Below are 23489 nucleotides of genomic sequence, written 5' to 3' on the forward strand. Positions count from 1 at the left end.
CTTTTTTAAAAGAAAAGGAAAATTAAATAATAACATTTTTGTGGTAAATCAAAATACATTTTTTGATGGACAAACCCCTTCCAAAAGACATTGCAACACATGGTTACATTACACACAGAGTGATAATTCAAATAATAATAAAAACAATTTGTTGGAGTTTTGCGATGTAAAGTAAAAAAACACGCAAATGCTTCTTTAGATTGGACATAGAATACTTCACTTGACAGAATATTAACTTTTGGAAGGCAGAGTTTACATTGCACAGTGATGTTTTTGCCCCATGTCTCCTTAAAAATTTAATTATCTCTATGGATCCAGTGATGCTGAGATACCGCTCCATCTTCACATGGTTGACTAGCAGAGAGTATCAGTTCTGATTGCAATAAACACATTCCTCTCCCTCTCTACCGAAAACAGTCGAAGATTTAGCGAACAAATATCAGCAGTGTGCTGATTAAGAATGAAACATTTTAAAGATTGAAAAAAAGAAAATAATTAGATTATCAGTAAATTATTAACAATTTACTGCCATTGCCTTGATAATATGCAATCATGTAATCTATAAAAAAGTAACTAGTCTGATAATGAGTATTTTAAAATGCAATTTAATCTAATTACAAATACTCCATTTTTTTATCTGATTACATGTAATCTGTTACTACAGCACACTCACTGAGAACATAAGACATAAGATTTTCTATTAAGTCAATAGGCATACTGAAATGTTTGGGCATAGCAATATGGTGGCACAGTAGCTAAAATATTTTGACGTCATCAGCAATCCAGTTCTATATTATAAATCAGTGATCCCACCCAAAGGCTCTATGATATTTTGGGCCCTCCTTCAGTGTAAGTCTAAGGGATTTTTCCACCTGTGTTATTGCCCACCAGGTGAAAATCACAAGTCGAATTGCTTAGAAAAGTAATAGCACACTTCTCAATAAGCCACTGTTACACAAATGGTGAGAGACATGTAACATAGCAAAGTTTTATAGGAGATAAGTAGAAGCAATGGCAATAGACAGAGGGAGAGAAAAACTCTAATCTCCTGTTGCTCTCTAAATTGCATCTTGAAGACTTAAAGCCACATCAATGGGATTTAAGAGTTAGAAAGAGAGCCATAGTTTCATGCTGTTTAAATGGGTCTTTAAAAGGTTCTCTTTCAAATGTGGGGACAGAATAATAAAAATAATGACCTCCTTTAAACACTCATCCCATGCAATATTGTATGAATTAAAGTGTAAATTATTCAATTTCCAGACATATCCTAAAGTTAAACAAATGCAATAGTACATCAGACTTAAAGGAAAAATTAAATGGATGCAGAATCTAGTGCAAACAGGTGAAGTCCCACAAAATGAACGAGTTGTCACACACAATCCACTAAATAATCGAAAGCCTGGTTTTGTGTCTCTCAAAACACACAGACACAAAGAATCCCCATCACTCTTGTCCATATTAGGTATGCAATTCTCCTCTGCTGCCTTTTTACAAATGGATGATTAATTCAAGCATGTGGAGCTAGGTTAAAATCCTCAGGAATGCTGCCCGTATGCCAGCCCCTGGACTTCCTCCCTGCAGGGAACACAGTCAAAACTTCTCTCCACTGGGACAGATACAGGAGTTGAGAAAGAAAAGAAACTAAAGAAATCCCATAAGCCAATAATGAATCACTCTAAATCTAAAACTGAACAACACAAAGGGCCAAAACAATAAAGTTCTGAACAAGCAACTGCAGCGATATTAACAACTATTAGAGCGTATCAAATACATACAGTACAACTACATACTTGGATTCTTTTATATCGAAAACAAATGTTAAAATGTTTGGAATGTTTGTACATTGTTGTTCTCAAACTACTGATTATCAGAAACATGCACTTCAATGCAAATTGTTCAACACAACACAAGATGCACAGGAAAAAACTAATCCTGGTAGTCTGAAACATTCAGTTTATTTAAATGACAAGCTTTTGATGGTTTGCATTTCCATTCTTCTCCTGAGAAACTCTCATTAAACTGGAGGGGCCATGTTTATGAGAATCTGCTTCTCTTTGTGCAAGAAAAAAAAAAAAAAAAAAAAAAGCAAACCAAACACTCACTCAAGTGGCTGACCAATCGTCATTAAAACTCCATCCATATGCTTACTCTTTAAATACAACATGTGATGCAATATACAGTAAATGTAGGTGGGGTTACACTAACAATAACATATGAGACTCACCAGAAGCCGTCTGCAATACCCAAAGCGTCTACTGCCATCTTCTCCAGTGAGCATGAAAGAGAAGGTCTCACTGCAGCAAATCAAAGACAAGGCACCATTAGTCGTAAAACCCCCATGTAGATCAGGTGATAAGAAGAAAAAGTGCTCAAAACCACTTGAGAAGAAATGCTCTCGAGACCGATAACTTGGCTCTGAGGCTTAACAACTGCGGTGAGATTTTATCAGGAAGTCAAGCCATATGCAATAAAACCAGAGAAGAACTCACCAAAAGTATATTTGTACATATTCTGAAGAAAATGTGAGAGGTGCTTTCCCATGCAAAACTCACTTCCACAATACCAAGGTGTAGTGGGTGGTGGCTAGGGTGTTCCTACGTGTTTTTTTTTTAGTGTTGCTTTGCAGTTGCTAGAGTGATATGGGTGGTTGCTAGAGTGTTGTGATTACTAACTGTTCCAAGTCAAAAGAGCCCACCATTATATTAATGTCTCTTAAAATAATCTCTGAAAGTCTGATCATTTAGAAAAAGTAATGGCACAATTCTCAGCAACAAGCCATGCAATTTGAGGAATCATTCAGGAGTTACGTGTGTTTAAAAAGTTTGGGTAAGAGGTTTCTTCAAATCCCTACCCACAATAACAGTATTAACAATAATAAAAGTAATTGAGAGTTCATCAAATGAGTGTTTGATTTTGGTTTTGGAGGGAAAACTCATGGAGGTTTAAATTGAAAGTTTCAAGTTCCATTTCATGTATTATGAGAAAATTTATTCCTAAAGTGGCGGTCACACTGCATACACGTCCAAACGCATACCAACGTACAAGCTTGATGAACTCTCACCTGTGAATTCGAATGATGAGAAGACGTGCAACCAATATTTAATACATACTGTATTTCAAAGCTGCATGTTTGTATTATCATTCTGAATATAATAATATTTGCTATTTAAAATATATTATTTATTAAAATCAGAAGCTCTCAAGCATGACATTGTATACTGTCCAATGCGATGTACAAAATAATTTTGCATGCTCATAGCCTAGTGTGACAGCAGCTTAAGTTCCAAACAATGTGGGTGTGACTGTTTAGATAGAAGTACCATTCCAACAGATCTCTATAAAATCACTTTTCAAATGTGATGAGAGCCACAAAACTCAGTCGTGTTTGTGCTTTTAAAAGGTGCTGGTAATGCATGGAATATAGAGATGCAGTGATACCTGTTGTATTCAGACACAGGGCTCCAGTCTTTGGCATCTGGGAAGCAGAACTGTGGGATAGCTTTGAGTCTCTGCTCAGCTTCTCTCATCTGCTTGGTGGGTCTGTCCAACTATGAGGGTCACACAAGAAGACAGTGTAAGAAACATTCCAATATATTTGCACAACCTCTTTATAATATCCCTTCAGACTTTTATTACTATGTAGAGTACAGTATGTACAGAATACCCCCCTACCCCTACCACCCCCTATGTCACCAACGGCCTGGTTTGTGCAGAGTGCCAACATATTTCAGCCTCTCAGGAGGACACAATCACTGAAGCAGATCTAAGATAATTAAAGAACTATCTCTCTGTAACTAAACATGTGATTGCTATGGAAACAGTTTCCTGCTTACCCCACTTATTATCAATACATACAAACAATAAAACCTTTAAAAGCATCTGTATCTGCCGCCATTCCTAATGCACATAATGGCATATTTAACTGACAAAAACAAATCTGTTCCTCCATATCTAAACAATACACTAATCATCTAAAAAGAAGTCATTTAATGAGAAAGACATTCAGATAGCAGTAAGGATAATTAACTCATAATTATTTTTAAGACATTATCAGGACATTGTTTGTTTGACAGCAGCCCTGCGAGTATTGACCCAAAGGGAGGCCAAAAGTTACAGGATTCCTGCAACAAAGCTATAGACATCAGATGTTGTGCAACATCTGAAATATGATTCAAAAATAGTTTAGCCCCTAATTTATAGAGGACAGTCACCTTGGGGAACTGGTAGGTGACTTCTGGAGTAAAAGAGTTTTTGGTGGGCTTTTTCTTCAGTGAGACCACAACAAAGGACTCAAAGAGCTCCCTTTCCTGCCACTCGATCAACTGCAGCTCCAGCGTCCTGTAACTGGGTGCGCGTCGCAGCATGGATTGCAGCTTCAGTAGCCTCTGAGTGTGGGCTGCGTGACAATACAGTTTATTGTAGTATAGTGGATGCACATGTGTTCAACAACACATCAACATTCAAATATAAAGCCAGTTTTTGGGTGAACTATAGCTTCAATAAATGTCTACCCAAAATATTGTTACGAAAACTCTTCGCTCTATTTGATTGTAAGCTATGGAGCAGTATGTTTGTATATTGTGTGTATATTTTCATTCTTATATGATGTTCAAGTAAAACATGTATAGTTTTAGCTTAACATATGCATTCTGGTAATAAGGTGAACTTTTAAATGTAACAAACTCTGTGGAGCTCATTCTCACCAAACGCTCAGGCCTGACATTTACTTGTGACAAATCACAAGGTCCTGTGGGCTTGTTTGTTCTAAGGAAAGAGTCTTTGAGCAGCACTATGAAAAACACTCAACTCAAACACACTGCCCACCAGGGACTGTTACCCAGCCATATGTGCTGATCCCTCACCTTTGAACCTGTCATCAGAGTCACTTTCACTCTCGCTGTTGTCATCTACAAACAGAGAAAAGGTTTGTTTTATGTCAAAGGGTGAATTGACAAAAATGTTTGGACTGAGCATAGAAATTTGGCGCACTTTCTAAGTGCTTAAAAGGCTTTACCTCTTAGAGATGCTGTTTCGATATTTGAAAGTGAAAGCTTCTTTAGTCTCTTCTTGCCTCTTTTTGTACAGTAGATTGAGTTTATTCTTTGCACCACCTGGTAGGGAAAACGGGTAAAATGCATTACAACAAATCATTGAAAAAGATTTTACTGCCCCTTATAGACACCCTGGATTTGTTATTAACCCTATATATCCTTACATATAAAATTATAGTCATACAATTCTGAGTTTTTGATATGGAACGGTTTATTGAACCAACAAACGCAATTTAAAAGAATAATAATACTAAATTCAATGTGATTTATATATTGTGGCAAGGAGGAGGGCGGGGCCGGGCCGTGATGACGCACACCCGGACCCTAACCAGGCTAATCACGCCCGCGAGATGGATAAAGGTGGCCGTAGGTGGCAGTTCGGGAGAGAGCGAGCTACAGGCAGCTGCCCTGTATGCGTGTGTTGTATGTCTTTTGTTTCAAGTTAATCATTAAATTATTACTTATGTTGTCAAGCTGGTTCTTGCCTTCTTTCACTTTTACCCTGAGACCACTCTATAGAAACTTGTAAAATGTGTGGGAAAACAGGGCAGAAAAAAATCCTTCAGGGCATTCTCTCAGAGTGGTTATGTGAACTAAAGCGATGTATTCCATGTTTTGATTTGAACCCTACAGTAAATGAGCATTAAAGTTGTGAGCATTTAAATTGTGTTTAATAGGAGTTTTAGCAACAAAAACATCCAGTAGCAGAGAATAAGAAGCTGAAACTAGAAAACTGGGGTGCTACACCTAGTTCAGAATAGCTAACTATTAACTCTTAATGTCTGCAAAACTCTATAAACATTATATGAGAATGCTGTCTAAAGGATCCTTAAGACATAAAAAAACAATACTTCATACATTCAGTGGTAACTGCTGCTAAGTGTATTTCCTACTTATTCTGTGCCTATGGATCTGAAAATGTGTTACAAAAGGACATGTTTCAATCTAAAGAAAAGCTTTTAGGATTCTATCACATCATGTTAGAAAGAAATGATAATGAACTGCAAAAAAATCATAACAAACGTATTTATTAAAGAGTAATATTCAACTAATATATGGTCATTCCACTCCTCCCATTTCTACCCTCATCGAGTTCGTTGTTCCAGCATACCTTAGGAACTCGTTTCTGCCTGTGGGAGGCCAAGGTATCAGCGGCTGAACTCAGGCGGTCATCTAATAGGCCACAAGGGGAAGAAGGCAAGCCCAGCTGGGGCAGCAGCAGCATGTCATCATGGCTGTGCCTCTTTGACAGGCGGGATAGGTGCTGGCTCTTCTTGTCAGCAGGACCAGGCAGCTTCAGAGACTGACTGCTCGGATTAGATGGCAGCTGGTGTGAGAGAATTTGATAAGAGATTAATCTTCTTGCACAAGTGAAAACGGCAGAGACATAACACAAACGCATTATTTATACACTTCAAAAGTTGTGTCTGCATAGAAATAAAGTTCAGTGCGTTGCCAATATTTAGCAAACAAGCCTTAACTGAAATGAAACTTCACAACCTCTATAGACAATTGTCTGCTGCTTCAAACAGTACTATACCTACAGATTCCACTGCAATATGGTGAATTAATCAATCAATATCAAGCATTGAATGTGCATAATTTTTAAAAGCAGGTGCTATCATTACTATCTTGCAGAGCAAAGGAAACTACCTGGGGAGGTGTAATGGACTTCCTGTCCTGGGAGGTCCATATCCTGTTGAGCGAGTCTCGAGACCTCTCTGGTAACAGCCGGGAATTTCTGGCCAGACATCTCCTCACTGGATCTACATCCTCATATGGATTCTCTTTCTCTGTTTGCAGAGAAACAGGGGATAAAGAGCAAGACTTAGACTAAAACAAAACACCAACTGCCCCAGAGCAGACTTAAAAGGTAGTGAGGTAACATTTCTTCTTAAGGAGTGAGTGGGAGAGAGAGACAGATAGGAAAAGGTTGGGAAATGGGTATGGGAGGGGGTTGAAGAAGATAATGAAAAGAAGGAGCCAGAGGCACCCAATGGGGCAGCTACTGAGGGCTGGGAGAGGATTATTCATGGAAGTTTACTGCTGGCCTGCTTGAAACTCAAGAGCGTAGATTCCAAAAACAGTTTCTGTTAGACATAAGCTTTTGGACAGCACTTTTTCTCCAGAAATAAGGGCCAGTGATGAGTCAAGATAAGAAAATGCAGACTGTCCAGAATGGAGTCAAGACTCTGTGTAGGACTCTGTATAGCAGCGGTTTTCAATTAAAGTTCCAAGAGGTCCGGTCTCTAGATTTCTTTCCCAGCAAAGGTCCGGACAATAACTTACATAGTGTTAGTAGTCAGTATAGCTATGAAATGACACAAGGAATGCTAATTTTTTAAATAGTAAATTTCCAAGTTGGCAGTAATAGTACTTTGTTAAAGAAGAAAAACCTTCTAAGTCAAAACAGTCTCTTTAAAACTGGGCAAGGATGAGTACATTGGGGCTCCAGAGATAAAGACAAAGTAGTGGGGTTTGGGGTATCTTCTACCAAAAGATTAAAATATTTCAATGAGTTCATCAATTGAGAGCACTTTGTTATAAATATTAAAAGAAAATCGCCTTATCATTCTGAAGTTGAATGACAACATTCATTTGTGTTTAAATATTTTTAGATACTCAAGGGGCATAGGAGGCCTTGTGACTATTAAGGGAATATATTGTTTGGGGGTTCAGGGGTATCTGAAAAAGTCAGAATGGACCATTTTTATATTTTCCTTAAAATGAAAATCTACCAACAACAAACAATGTACAGCACAATAGTGAAGCTTAAAAATACTGTTAGCTAAAGTTAAGTAGGCCTATAAATGGTCAGACATTCAAATAATGGAAATGTTATAATGAGAACTCCAGTATGCTACTAGTACAATCCACTAAGATATATATATATATATATACTGGATCGCTAACGCAACAGTAAACTGCCAGCAGCAGGTGAAGCCACCGTGTTTGAGCCGGAAGTGTTTGGGCGGCCATTTTAGAATGCCCAAACTGACATAGAGCATCATTGACTGACAGGTAAAAACACCCAAGTTTCACTGTCTCCGACCTGCAGATTCAACAATTGCAATTCACCCTCTAGTGCCAATTAGGTTTAATGTTTAATTATCTGTTATGGATAATATTTGAAGATACGCGGATCATGATGTCAGAGCATTCACCTGCTCGGGTGTTCAGTCTATCAGTACAGCACAACAATCACGAAAGCGGTAAAACAATCCACAAGTTTTAATGCAAGTATGAAAAGCTGTTATATTTGCTTGTTTTGGGGTGATACGTCCGTTGGCCTCAGACGGAGCTTAAAAAGTCAAACCGGGATTTTTAATTTGCCTAAAATGCCCAGGATTTGTCTGTTTTCATATTGAAGTGCTCACTGTAGTCATACATGGATACATGTCATACATTACGTGTTCATTTGCCATTTAAACCTAGTGTATAAGTTTAATTTTAACCAGCTTTGCTATGTGTATCTGCCTCAGGCGCTGAGAGAGCGAGGGCTCTTATTCAAGTAACCATGAGAACAAGGCACTTTTTTGATGAAAACATAAAACACGTAACTGAACAAACACTTCGATGTTCACAATAAGCAAGTCTGAAAATGTCTGTTTGTATCTCACCTCAGTTTCAGTGAACTTGTTTACATTCAGCTGATCTGTTCACCGATTAAGTTTGTTAGACGTGGATACTGTTTGATATAGATACACAGAACTCACTTAAGCTTTCAAGAAACAGGAAAAGTTTGCATTCGCGTCTTGTTCATTAAACATCTCAGAATATAAATAGAGTAATGGCATTCCCTGTAAGGATCTTGAAGCAATTACCACTGATGAGCTGTATGTGTAAAAACATGTCTGTGCGCAGGGAGGATGCTGTGAGGGAACCTGAATACTGGCCGCAAGAGGTTTCAATGAAGCCATAAACAGATACATTTGGTGTTCAAGGAGTCTAACAAGGTTTAATTTTCATTACCTGAAATATTGACAAATATAGGCTGTATCAATAGATCAATGGATTATGAATAATATGATTTGAGCACAGATTGAAAAAGTACATACAATGTTGGAATAGATAAACAAATACAACTTAATACAAATATAACGAAGAATTTGAAAAACTCTGAAATTTGCATGTCTTGATTTCCTTGTGCTGATCTAAAACCTTTGGCTTAAATAAGTATTATTGCAGTAATCTGTGTTAATATGTGATTCCTTGATAAATATAGTCATATCATCATTCTATCGGGCTCAAATAATTTACAAAATCTAAAATGATTTGAATACATTTTTTTTTAAAGAAAATACAAAAAAAAACACATAATGTAATAGGCTATAGTCATTAAAGTCAGGCCACAATCTGTGTCAACTTAAGCAATTCAACAACATCACTCTTAACAACCTGTGTTGTCCATATAACATGTGTCCGTATTTGTCAAGTGAATGTTATTAAATTCTTTAATTATTCATTCAATGACAATTCTGGTCTGTCAAGATACTGTAATGAAACTAATGTTCTGAATGCTGCCAGTAATATATTGTACTAAAAGGACCTGACTTGCCATTATATACAATTGTCTTATCATTTCCATACAACACATTAGCATATCACATCTCTCAGTCCTGTTTCCCACCACTAAATACACAACACATGTCTTACAAAAGAATGCAATAAGGTGTGTTGATCTTATGCTACATTTTGTAGATTATAAAATTACCCCCAGTGCAACTGCTTTATTTACTGTACAAAGGAACTCTTTGGAGAGACAGGAACACATGACAGCATTGTCAAAATATGCTGACCATGATAATCACTCCCCAGCTTTGAAAACCCAGGATTCTTATGAAAAGCTTCACAAAAGACAAGCTAACATTCAAAGTGGTAACCAACTACACAAGAGCGGACCATATGAGGTGTACTGCTGAGATTTGCCCCAGCACCATTAAAGCTGAGAATCACAATGACAGGTCTGCAATTACCCAGAGTGCACTGTGAGGCGCCCAAATGAAACAATGTAATGAAAGCATGCTGGAGAAATGATATGCCTTCCTGACCACTCACGTACAGGCGGGTACTAATCAACTTTTCTACTTAAAGGACCTCCACAAAACACAGACACACACACACACACACACTTTGATTGTGCCTCTATTTACACAGCAGGATTTCAGAGGAAAAAGGATAGTGAGTGCTTGGTGAGTGACAGAGCAGAACAAGTGAGTATCAAACTACTAAAAAAAAGCAACACAGCAGACAAAACCATTTTATGGCCAGTTTGCAATTTTTCCAACAGAACCATGCAGTCATTTGATGAAACAGATTTGTGATGAAGCCAGATAACACAAATAATAGTTGGACAGTGTTTTCAAAAACAATCATACACAACAATTAACAATCTGTTTATGATGGCCACATACAGTACAAGTAAAACCTGAAGGAGGGAAGTGGCCTCTGTTAGTGCCAAAATGCAATATGAAGCCACAAGATTTAACCTGCTGATGGTTTTAGGCCAGCAGATGCACACCAAATATATATATTTTTAATTATTTTAGTGACTCTTAAAGAGCAACATGCAGGTTGGACACCCCTATATAGCATAGTGTATGTTGATGATAAAACAACTAGATTTTCTGAACTGGAGTAATATATATTTAGCCATTAACGATATTTTGAGATAAATTTTGATAAAATAACTTCCGCGTCTATAAAGCACTAACCGGAAGTGACGATGGCCGAGGGAGTCTGGTCAAGTTCAAGCTCAGGTTACAATGGATGCGAATGAAGAAACCGAGTTCTCCGGTGTGGACGAACATGCCTATGATGGCCCACAGGCCTATAATTATGAGCCTCCTATTATTAAATAATTAAAAAGTAAGACTTACTCTGCTAAGTGCTCGTTTTCGTTGCACAGAATGTCTGCTAACGTTAGCACTTGGTCCTCCAGTCCCGCCCGCGCCAAAACCCGGTGTAAACTTTGACGGTGGACTTGATTCCATCGAGTGCACCGAGGGAACAGCATCAGTAATCAGCCTCACGTGGTCCTTACTCCGAAATCCCATCCGAGACTCCAACAAATCTCCAGGTCGATAATTCTCCGGAGTGAAATGTGCGCCACAAACGACCGAGTGTGTGGTAACAGACGCGGCAGTGAAGTCTGCTCTCTTCACCTGCACAAAACGCACCCAAGACCGAAAAGCCTTGTTTTTCCTAGAAGGAAAATGATGGACACGATGTCCTGACAGGCTGGAATTCGTGCAACCAGCACAAACACCATAATTTACCATTATGGCTTCTCTAAAACTCGATCTAAAACTTTCTGTCTCTCACTACTGCTCTAACTACATCAACACCCAACAATGAGAGAGCTGACCGCGACCGCTTTTATTTGCCTCGCCCTACGTCATATGACGCGTTGCTATAGCGGGAAAGGCGTATTCCAGAGCCTAGCACATTTTCATCAAAATCTCTACATCAAATGAGATTTCATTAGTAATTTCTACATATGTGTTTTTAAAAGACCTCTGCAGGCAATATAAAGTATTAATTCAGTTATAAATTCAACCTGCATGTTGCTCTTTAAACAGGTTTTGACCAAAGCTTTGGCTTATCCTCCATTTCCATGTCCGCCTGAGAAAACACACCATCTGATCTGCTAACCATAGCATGGTACTTCTGGAGACTACCCTTACATGCATCTGTCTGCTACACCAATCCTAAGCTCAATGGCTGGAGCACTGCTGATGGCACAGAGAGACCATGTATTTCTCTGGAACTAATCAGCATTTGTGAAAATGTGCAACCGCAATGCTTGATTCCACACCCGAGGTGTTTGCTGGAACAATGGGGCCTTTGTCTGGGAAAAATGCTGAGAGTCCCCCGCTTCCCAACCATTAGACGCTCTTGCCCCGTCTGGACCCATTGGTCATCATCATCTTTCAACCAACACTATGTAAAGGCTCTCTGGCATGGGATTGCATATTTTTGGATGTAGAACTGATACAAATACATAAAAACTTTAGCCTGTTATCCTGCAGGAAAAGAACAGCAACTCCTTTAGCTCATTTAAGGCTGCAAATAGTAGGGGTGCTGAGCGAAGGGTGCTGGCCCACAGGAAATAGTGGATTTGCATGATATATGGATTGGTACAGATATTGGAACATGATTAAAACTAAAGCAGCATCAAAACTTTTTTGGTTTTTGGACCATTGCTATTCTCCTTTCCGGGATAGCTATAAATCCCTCCCCCGCCCACCATTTGGCAAATCAGACCACTCTTCCGTTCTGCTTCTGCCCGCTTACAGGCAGAAACTGAAACAGGAAGCACCCACCCTCAGAACGATCCAGTGCTAGTCAGACAAATCCGAATCTATGCTACAAGACTGTTTTGATCACATGGCCTGGGAGATGTACCGGTTCGTCTCTGATGACGAGATCAAGGTTTACGCTAATAGCCTAACGTGTTTCATCAGGAAGTGCCAGTTATGCCCTCCGTAACACTATCAGAGCAGCCAAACGCCAGTACAGGCACAAAATTTAAGGACAGTTCAACACCACCGACTCTAGAAGTATGTGATAGGGAATTAACATCATCACGGACTACAAAGGGAATAAAAACTCCGCCGTGAACAACGCTGCCTCTCTCCCGGATGAGCTAAATACATTTTATGCTCATTTCGAGGACAATAACACCACCCTCCTGGAGAGAGCACTCGCCGGCCGACGCTACAGGTTGGTTCACTCGCCATCTCTGTTGCGGATGTAACCTGATCCTTCCGACGGGTGAACATCCGTAAAGTCGCGTGTCCAGACGGGCAGCGTCAGAGCATGCGCAAACCAACTGGCTGGTGTTTTTACGGACGTTTTGATAATAATCTCATCCCTGTTTTTAAAAGATTTTGCTTCAAAGCTGTACCTAAATACATGTGATATTATTTTCAATAAGCCATGAGAATAATATTACTCCAATAAGAGAATTAAACATAATTCTGCTGCTGCTGTCTGGCTGCTCTAGCCCTAACAGGTCGATGATTTGCAATCACTGTCAGTTGACAATTCATGTCTGGAGTTTGGTCCGGGTCTTTCAAAAACTACTGTCAAACCCAGAAAAGGCTACGTGCCTAAGGTTCTAACAATACCCTTCAGAGCGCAGGTGGTTCAACATCCTCCATTTAATTCAGATGAGGAACAGTCCTTGCATTTGTTATGACCTTTGAGAGCGTTAAACACATACGTTGAGAGCACCTGACAATTCAGACTGTCTGACCAGCTCTTTGTGTGCTATTGAGGACACACGAAAGGAATGTCCGTATTTTGCATCAGGACTTACGAAAACACATTCGCATGTATGTAATCTTGGTTCCCTGAGATGAAGGGAATGAGACATTGTGTAAGCTGGCCACACTACTGTTGTAAGGGGAAAACAACTACCTGTATATGTCTGTTTTCAGTAGGTACTCATTCAGCCAGGCCTCTTTAAAGCATCTGGCGACCCTAGCTTCTTTAGCAACAGCAAGAGAGATTTACAGTGTGGCCATAGGGCAAGACCCATGAACACTGTAACCATGTCATGCCCCTCAGAGGCCAAGCATTAATGCACACAGGCTATTTCCTCCCAGTAAGGAATTCAGCACATAAAACTGGCCAGCAACACATGCCAGTACTTCATCACCTTGAGAGGAGAAAAAAAATTATTATTTAACCAGTGCTTGTGTAAGGAGTTCGCAATCAGCAGGCAATCATTTTTTATTTTTTTTTAAACTTGCTTTGGAAGGCTGAACTCACTGTCCAATAACTGGGAATGTCTGTTGAGTGCATCAGGTGTGATAATCCAGTAACTTCTGTGTTACACTTGTGAAAATACATGGAAATGCTATTTTCAAATAACTACCATCAGAAGACATGCAGTAAATACTATTATAAATATATATGTATTCCTTATACGAAGTTAAAGAAAGATTCATACTAAATTAATTAATACAAATAAAACTATCAAATGAAAACATCAAGTAAAAATTTATATTTTATTATAAAAAATAAATGTAATCATTTAAGTTTGCTACAAAGATTTTCTTTTTCATAATTTACAGCTTTAGCCTATACTGAAAAAAAAAAGTTATCATAAAAAATGTGCATCAACTTGAATCAAAAATAATCAAAAAGTTTCTTTAACATCACTGAATCAACCTGACTACATTTGGTTACACCAACAAAACAAATTTTTAAGGCTTATACCGGTTATAAATAGCACCTTAAATGTAACAATTGTAGGTAACCACTTTATACAGTATACAGTGAAAGGTGTGCAAGTAGCCTCAATCATTGACTGCTGCCTAATCTTACCTACTATGTCCTCATAGGCATTCTCCTCAAGTACGCTCTTAGGGCTGGGCCGACTGTGGTTCTCTGTGGGGGCTGTGCCATTCTCTGTGGGTGAGGATGGGTATGAGGACGGCAGGCTAACAGTATCTACTGACTCACAAGATTCTCTAGAAAGAAACAGAGAAAAAGAAGAACCAAAGCTATAGACATGACTCTGGCTGAACAAGGGAAGAGTAGTTCTGTTGGTTTGGCTTAAAGCAAACATTTTTCATTCGGACGATTACAATCAGGCCAGACCATCTGTGATCAATAATATTAATGTTGAAAGCCCTGATGAGTAATACAGAAGGAAACAACACTTCCGGGTTCCAAAAGTGTGTTCGTAAATGGTTGATGTACAAGACGTACGTTTTCGTACTAATTAATTTGTGTGAATTGGTACGATTCAATTCACCACCTCATAGTATTGTGGAAAATTCTTATGAAACTATGTTGGACCAACACAATTATTTGTTGAAGGTAACAAAGCATTAGATTATATCGTAGTTTTTTGTTTATTAAAAACAAGCCAAAAAAATGATATATCTGGAAACCCCACCAATAGGTTACAACTCCAAATTAGTATGATGAAATTACACAACCTCACTGCCTGCCTATAGTCTCTAAACACTCAACTCTACACCAGCCACAGGAATGTCAAACATTGGCTCAGAAGCAGACCAGTTGAAACTATCCTGTCCATTAGGTTCTCTATCATGAGAACCTGGCAGTTCACCATACCCAGTAACTGGGCTAAACCATTCATGTGCCAAAGATCATTCAAAGAGCCAAAAGGAATGTGAGCTATATATAATGAGAGGCCTCAAGAAAAGCCAAAGAAGCAGCACTATGAGTTTCCTCAATTTAATGAGAGGAGATGAAGAATTTTTTTCTTTTTTTTTCTGATTTGTTCACTGATGATGAACAATCAGTGAAACTGTTTTTAGGTAAGGACTCTAAAAATAGAATCCAAAATGTTTTATGATACTGCTGAAGTGATTGCTGGAGCTATTTTTGGACACAGAACTCAATTAAATATTAATGCAATATATCACTGCTGCAGACAATTCAGGCCATTCGTGTCAGTTTGAATATCTCAATGTGAAGTAGCGAGTGTGAAGACAGTGCTATAAGTTCTAGAGAACAAGACCTTGTAATTATGTAACATTTGAAACAATGCTGGCTTAAGATATAAAAACAACAAATTCACCAAATATGGTAAAATGACTAAACCCTGAGAAAACAAGCATCTCCATGTTGATCCTGCTTGCCATCAAATGCCTAACAGGAAATTTCATTTTGCTTCCTTGATTTGTAACATAAGATTCTGTGAAACTGTAGAGGCTATAATTCTAGGTCTAGAGCTATTTCTACAAAACAAATGCTTGGCCTGTGGTCTTTATCCTTTTCAATATTTTTGGGACAAGTTTAATATACTGGTACCTCATTACCCCCCCAAAAATGTATTGCCTCTCAGACATTTTTGCCATAGATCACAAGTTTCTTCTCTCAGATCTATTAATCTAGTCTTAAGTCTGGATTTATTTAAGGGAATTTTTAATCTCTATATTAGTGTGTCTGACATTTTGAAATATGCAAAATATCAATCAAACAAAGAGTAGAGTTAGCACTACTACAAAATGAAGCACATATAGAAAATAAAACATTGATCATTTCTGACTGCTGGTGGTGTGTAGCATTTACATGATTCTTTTCACCACAAAATGAAAATCGTTAACAGACATACATTTTGGTCTGTTCCTCTTTTAAAGGAATCATATGGCTTCAACCTTGAATATTTTTTTTTAGCTTTTTCATCCATTTTGGTGGTACCTTTATGCTTTAATTTTATAGAACAGAGCAGCATGAAAATTTCATCAACACAGATGTTTGAACCAATATAAGGGTGAGTAAATAATGACAGAATTTAAATTTTTGGGTGAATTAACCACTTAAAGATCAAGGCTAGTATTTGGAAGGTTGCCAGTTTGATTCTCATCACCAGTGGGCCATCATCATTGCAACTTTGAGCAAGCTGCCCAATCTCCAGTTTGTTCCAGTGTCACTTATAAAGCAAGTCACTTTGAACAAAAGCATCTGTTAAACGACTATTTACTACTACATTGACATGCACACCATTTGTATAATGTAGAAAATAATTATGTACAGTGCATCCGGAAAGTATTCACAGCACTGTGGAACAAAAAGTATTTCCACATTTTGTTATGTTACAGCCTTATTCCAAAATTGATTAAATTAATTATTTTCCTCAAAATTCTACAAACAATACCCCATAATGACAACGTGAAAGAAGTTTGTTTGAAATCTTTGCAAATGTATTAAAACATAAAATAAAATAAAAAAAATAACATGCACATAAATATTTCATAGCCTTTGCCATGACACTCAAAATTGAGCTCAGGTGCATCCTGTTTCCACGGATCATCCTTGAGATGTTTCTACAACTTGATTGGAGTCCACCTGTGGTAAATTCAGTTGATTGGACATGATTTGGAAAGGCACACACCTGTCTATATAAGGTCCCACAGTTAACAGTGCATGTCAGAGCACAAACCAAGCAATTGTCTGTAGACCTCCGAGACAGGATTGTATTGAGGCACAGATCTGGGGAAGGGTACAGAAATAATTCTGCAGCATTGAAGGTCCCAATGAGCACAGTGGCCTCCATCATCCGTAAATAGAAGAAGTTTGGAACCACCAGGACTCTTCCTAGAGCTGGCCACCCAGCCAAACTGAGCGATCGGGGGAGAAGGACCTTAGTCAGGGAGATGACCAAGAACCCGATGGTCACTCTGACAGAGCTCCAGCATTTCTCTGTGGAGAGAGGAGAAACTCTCAAAAGAACAAACATCTCTGCAGCACTCCACCAATCAGGCCTGTATGCTAGAGTGGCCAGACAGAAGCCACTCCTCAGTAAAAGCCAAATGACATCCCACCTGGAGTTTGCCAAAAGGAACCTGAAGGACTCTGACCATGAGAAACAAAATTCTCTGGTCTGATGAAACAAATATTGAACTCTTTGGCCTGAATGGCAAGCATTATGTCTGGAGGAAACCAAGAGCCGCTCATCACCTGGCCAATACCATTCTAGAGTGAAGCATGGTGGTGGCAGCATCATGCTGTGGGGATGTTTTTCAGTGGCAGGAACTGGGAGTCTAGTCAGGATTGAGGGAAAGATGAATGCAGCAATGTACAGAGACATCCTTGATGAAAACCTGCTCCAGAGCACTCTGGAGCTCAGACTGGGGCGAAGGCTCATCTTCCAACAGGACAACAACCCTAACGACACAGCCAAGATAACAAAGGAGTGGCTATGGGACAACTCTGTGAATGTCCTTGAGTGGCCCAGCCAGAGCCCAGACTTGAACCCGATTGAACATCTTTGGAGAGATCTGAAAATGGCTGTGCACCAACACTCCCCATTCAACCTGATGGAGCTTGAGAGGTCCTGCAAAAAGGAGTGGGAGAAACTACCCAAAAATAGGCATGCCAAGCTTGTAGCATCATACTCAAAAAGACTTGAGGCTTTAATTGCTGTCAAAGGTGCTTCAACATAGTATTGAGCAAAGGCTGTGAATACTTACTGTATGTACATGTGATGTTTTACGTTTTTTTTTTATACATTTGCAAAGATTTTAAACAAACTTTTTCACATTGTCATTATGGGGTATTGTTTGTAGAATGTTAAGGGAAATAATGAATTTAATCAATTTAGGAATAAGGCTGTAACGTAACAAAATGTGGAAAAATTGCAGCGCTGTGAATACTTTCCGGATGCACTGTATCTCACCTATCTTCGGTCTTCTTAGGTAAGCAATCATCTGTCTTGGAATTTCGCATTATTGCTGGTGCTGGGGTAGAGGGAAGTGGAGGGGGAGATTCAGTGGTGGGAGGTAGTCCATTGCTGGGCAACAAACCCCTATGGTTCCGTTTGGCATCATACTCAAATGTTCGTTTGGGCTTAGGGAAAGGGTTCACTGTGGTTCCAGAAGAGTCCTGTGCAGAAGGGAGCTCTGGGCTCTCAGATCTGGTAGAGCTGATACTGAACCTCTGCTTGAACTTAGAGAGTCTGTCAGAACCTGGAGAAGCTTCAGGCTCAGTGGCCACAGAGCAGATGCTGCTCCGCTTGCTGCCACAAGTGCTGTCCAAGTCCTCAATCCCACCTACAGTGAAAGACTTCTGTCTGGACTTGTCAAGTCCATAGCAATTGCTAAGATACTGTGGTGGGGACTGAGAGGGACTTTCCTTCAAGACCTGTTCAATCTTTTGTATCTGGCTGAGCACGGCTGAGGTCTCCTTGCGTGCAGAGAGTGTTCGCAGGAAAATTTCTGAGGATTCAGCCTTTGAAGGCCTCTTCTGGAATCTTACAGGAGCTTCTTTATCTGATGCATGCTCATCTTCCTCAGTCTCTGGGTAGGAGCACTCTGAAAATGCTGTGCTCATTCTCCTTACACCTTTAAAGTCAAAGATCTTTTCGCTGCAAGGTGAGGACAGCAGGCCTGGGCAACCCTCACTCCCACCTCCGGGCCTCTTCTCAAGGCAAAGGCTCATCCTAGGCAGAGCCACCTTCCGACCCTCCCATTCGGAGATCTTTTTACGTATGGTGACGGATGAAGTGCAGGTGCCAGTAAGGCTGAGTGAGAGTGTGCGCTTGTGCCCAAGATTAGTGGTAGGTCCGATGGAAAATGTACTCCAACTAAGGGTCCCAGTATTTAGTCCATCCCCCACAGATGGGGGCTGCTCTAGATGGTTCTCTTTTTGCACCTGGTTATCTCCACTTGATGGCTTATGGATGGTGAGCCTCTTGTCCAGACAGGCAATGCTCCTGGATTTGGTGAGCCTGCTTTGAGATTCAAAGTCAGCGGAGAGCGATGATCCACTTCGCAGACTTGCGGTCTTACAGCTCCAGTTCTTTTGAGTCCAGATTTTAGGGGCAGCTTTAGTGTACCTTCCCTGCTGTCTGGCGTCCTCACTTCCAATGAAGTGAGAGGAACCTGACTCTTTTCCAGTAGAAAGAATTGTAAGTGGGGATGCAGATTGACACCTGAAACAAGAGCAAGCGACAAGACAGAGTAAGAAAACATACAATAATATGCTCCTGGCACAGTGTAGTGTTATGTTTTCACACAAAAAAATTTACCTGAAATACTATCATTTTCTCTCAAGCTAAATGAGTAAATACTAAGAAAAACTGGTTGTTACAAAATGTGTTCTAGTAAGAACATGAATAGGGCTTGTCATGTAACACTTCATGAAACATAACAATGACAATTTTAAAACATGGATACAAATTTTAAAATGGAAGGGTCTGTCAGTTCTGTCTAATACAGGAAATAACATAAATCTAACATGATTTTGGCAGAGTAGAATCCCCAACATCAAGCCAATTAAAACACAGAAGAGCAATAGAAATGCATATATCAATTCTTACATGTGATCTGAAAATGTATATAGACCTCCCAAACAAAAAACATTTGAAACCAGCACTGTATAAGCATACAGGATAAAAACCTACTCACCCTCATTATCCCTCAGTGATTTTCTTAGCTGTTTGCCCTCTGTACCAACTGTTCTCTTTGCCTACATGACAACCTCTGCCTCCTTATCATTCCCAGGCCCATTGTTCACTCTGCAAACAGATGCAGCTCACTGCTGAGCAGTGAGAATAAAGACTCTGCTGACCTCATTTCAGTCTCCTCAGACACACAAACACTTTCTCATCCACCTCAAAATCTAATGCCGCTCATAAACTTCCAGGAACTAGAACTTGACTTGGCCCACACCTCAGTGAAATTGAGGCAGGCAGATCTGATGTCACAGCAGTGGTTAGAATAACAAGTGCAAGCTGGGAGGCGGCCAGGAGCATGATTCAGGTTGCAGGTTGGGGCAGATCAACTAAAAATCTCACCATGACGCCCTTCCTAAGAAAAGGCGAAGAGACACACCATGTCATCTGAAACTTTGCAGGTCTTTCTTGCTTGGAAAGTGATGCATTCACAAAGTACATCATCAGCAAGTATTAGCAAAGGGCACATCACATTGGTTGTCTTTACACACTTGTTACACAATGCTTGCTGACGTTTGGCTCCACAAATGTTATCTAAAGGCCACAATTACATCACATTAACAATATTCTTATCTTATTCTTTTTAACGGTCCAAAGGAATCAACTGCACAGCCATAAAATCTTAATTTGTTGAATAGAAATCTGTAAATTTTTAAGGAAAATGCAAATATGTTTAAAAATTGCTTATTGTTTAAGATTTAACCAGAATTTGAGAGCTTTTTTTATGATTATTATTATTTTTGGTTTCCTTGTACTTTATGCATTTTAACTACAGTATTATAACTACAATAACATTATGGTATCCATAATTGTGTTAAATCTTCAATCATGACTTGCAGTTTTCTTAATTAGTAAACAAAAAACGTATATTTTTCAAGCCCTGTGAACGGCCTTGACGAGCGCAGTTTTCTTTGGTATGTTAATGCATTTCCAACTGAAACAGGTAGTAGAGATGGGATATAGAATGGCTTTCGTTTACATTGCAGCCTGGCAAAGCCACACAGACACATGCGCATGTACACACACACTCTTTACCACAATGCTGCTTCTCATGCCAGAGCCAGAGAAACTATGCACCTAACACAATACAGAGTCTGCCCACTTTTCCACTGACTTGAGAACCAAACGATGATCTAACTGACCATGTTACTACAGAACCAGTCCTCAAACAACATACAGCACATCGCGGCCTTTGCTAACAATGAGGCAGGAGCCGTTGTGTAAGCATGGATGTTCTCCCTTCAAAGTGCCCTGCAAAGACATTATCAGCACCAGTAAGAACAAGCATTTTGCTAGATGTAGGGGGAAGGTGCGTTCTCATTGTAGAAAAAAATTGGATTGAATAATTTCTCAGGAGCGTTGTGATTTATTTATTTATTTATTTATTGCCGTAAGAGAGACTGCAAGTTTTAAATGTGCATATCTGCTGAAAGAAAATGTTGTCAGTGTTTTATGTAAACCCTCATAAAGACAAACTTAAAGCTTATAGACATAGACTCAAGGTAACAAACTATAATTTTGAAGTCTTTATCTATAACAAAAATAAAAAACAAATAGATACAGAGAGGCATTAAATCAATGAGTACAGCAAGACTCTTGAGGTTTAACTTTTACAATAGACCCCTGGCTTAGGAACAAAGTTCTTCTCCTGGATTATCAAAGGGAGGGGATGGACAGCAGCAAAAGCAGTTAAAAGGAGATGGAGGATACTGTTATATCACAATTAGACTTCTACAATCACAGGAACATATAGCTGTTCAGAATTTTCACACCCAGTCCAAAAGATAAAGTTGAAATTTGTACTGAATCAGAGAGGCAACCCTTTACTCCCTATAAACTTTAGTTATGCTATGGAATAATACTGTACATTTAAAATTACCTCCTTGACTACCTGGACTACCCCTCTAAGAGGTATAAATGATTGTTTCTAGAACTCCAATATTAGGCTCTTATGAAGTCCTTTAACACAAAAGAAAAACATCAGTTTCAGAAATATTTCATGGAGTCCACCATGAGTTTGTGTATGTGGTCTGAGGAGATTCTCTAAGAGTGGTCAGCCCAGCTCTGGGGAAGCCAGCTGGTCTGGCCACACATGGACAGAGTGGGATGCCAGTGCTTGTCTGGCTCTTCCTGGGTCTTGGGGCAATATCAACCACAGACCATTTCCTGTTTGAGAGCTATGCCAGGATGGAGAAACTATGAGGCACCAGGAACACACATCAAAAGGAACATATCAAGTGCAGAGCCAGTGGTGTCTCTCCCACAAAAATGTGAATATTTCATCTATGATGGAGTTATTTTTTCAGCTATTATCTTTTATATAAAAAGCGCATACTCTCAGTTCAAAACCCACCTACCGCCACCTCATCTGAAATAAATCTGCTTCTTTCCTATGCCAGTGACTTACTGTTGAAGTCTTAATATTCTTGTTGTCCAGGAAGAGAGGCTTTTCAGATGGCAGAAGAACTGCGCCATAATTTTTCTTGCACTTAATCACATAAATCACAAATTCCATTAGTTAATATCTCTGACATCAGAGAGCGTGCATAGGTAATTTTGAAAGTAACTCCTCTCACTTAATCTCTTTCTTCCCTTGTTCCTTATCCAATAACTATCTGATACTTACCGGAAAGCTTCGTAGTTAAGCGATGGCCACAAATAGAACAAAGCCTCCTTTCTAATCAACTTCCTGTTTTTCAGCTCATAACCAGGATGTTTACTTTAGATTTGTATACAACAGCTTGGTCTAAGAAGCACAGTTGAACTAAATTATCTATTTAATTTACTTCTCAATTAAGGATAATATTTGTAGTTATGACAGGCAGTGGCCTGCCTATGATCATTTAGCTAGATGATTTACCATCATTCTAAATGTAACACCACTGCGCAGAGCTGTCAAATCTGGCACAAAACTATTTAAATGGCAATATTGGTCCATATAGTGGACAAACCTTCAATATGTTAACCGAAACATGTGGCAATTCTTGTAACAAAGCTCTGTATCAGACCACATCACAATACGTGTTCTAGAGCACACTAGTATGTTTTCACATTTAAGAAAATATTTGTATTCACATTTATATCCAAAAGGGCTACATAGAAGACACTATATATCACAACTAGTGGTGAATGTATTTGTGTTGCTGTTTTACCAAAATGGTCACAAAATCATACTGTTAAATCAGTGGTTCCCAAACTGTTTTAGTGCCACAACAACTAGCCAGGAGTCGCAGAATCTCTGCTCAGTTCAATGTTTTAATAGCATATGATGTCAAAAGTAGTGGTACTTCAGTACCAAATTGATAATAAAATTAAAAACAAAGATAAAAAGACTAGAAGTACAGAGTATCATATCGACTCAATTTGGTACCCACGCGCTGTTTGACTTAACGTACGTGTCCACTGGGGCTGAAGAAATCTGCTCAATGCCAATCACAAAGCTAGAGAGCTGCCTCTTTGGGGCGTCTGTAACATGTGACAACTGCGATTTGGAGGTT

General features: G+C 39.2%; 1 protein-coding gene across 2 annotated transcripts in view; it reads right to left on the reverse strand.

The window, feature by feature from the left end:
- LOC127651692 (DENN domain-containing protein 2B-like) overlaps nt 1-23489 on the reverse strand; it is an 82859-nt gene that overhangs the window by 30734 nt on the left and 28636 nt on the right. For both annotated transcript variants that reach the window (XM_052137768.1, XM_052137684.1), the window contains exons 3-11: nt 18217-19470; nt 14388-14533; nt 6705-6844; nt 6163-6378; nt 5015-5111; nt 4863-4907; nt 4212-4396; nt 3439-3548; nt 2225-2294 (exon numbers count right to left, since the gene is read on the reverse strand). In XM_052137768.1, coding sequence (XP_051993728.1) covers nt 2225-2294; nt 3439-3548; nt 4212-4396; nt 4863-4907; nt 5015-5111; nt 6163-6378; nt 6705-6844; nt 14388-14533; nt 18217-19470 — 2263 coding nt within the window. The remainder of the gene's footprint in view (nt 1-2224; nt 2295-3438; nt 3549-4211; nt 4397-4862; nt 4908-5014; nt 5112-6162; nt 6379-6704; nt 6845-14387; nt 14534-18216; nt 19471-23489) is intronic.

The sequence above is a fragment of the Xyrauchen texanus genome, chromosome 1, assembly GCF_025860055.1.
Source record: "Xyrauchen texanus isolate HMW12.3.18 chromosome 1, RBS_HiC_50CHRs, whole genome shotgun sequence".
NCBI lineage: Eukaryota > Metazoa > Chordata > Actinopteri > Cypriniformes > Catostomidae > Xyrauchen > Xyrauchen texanus.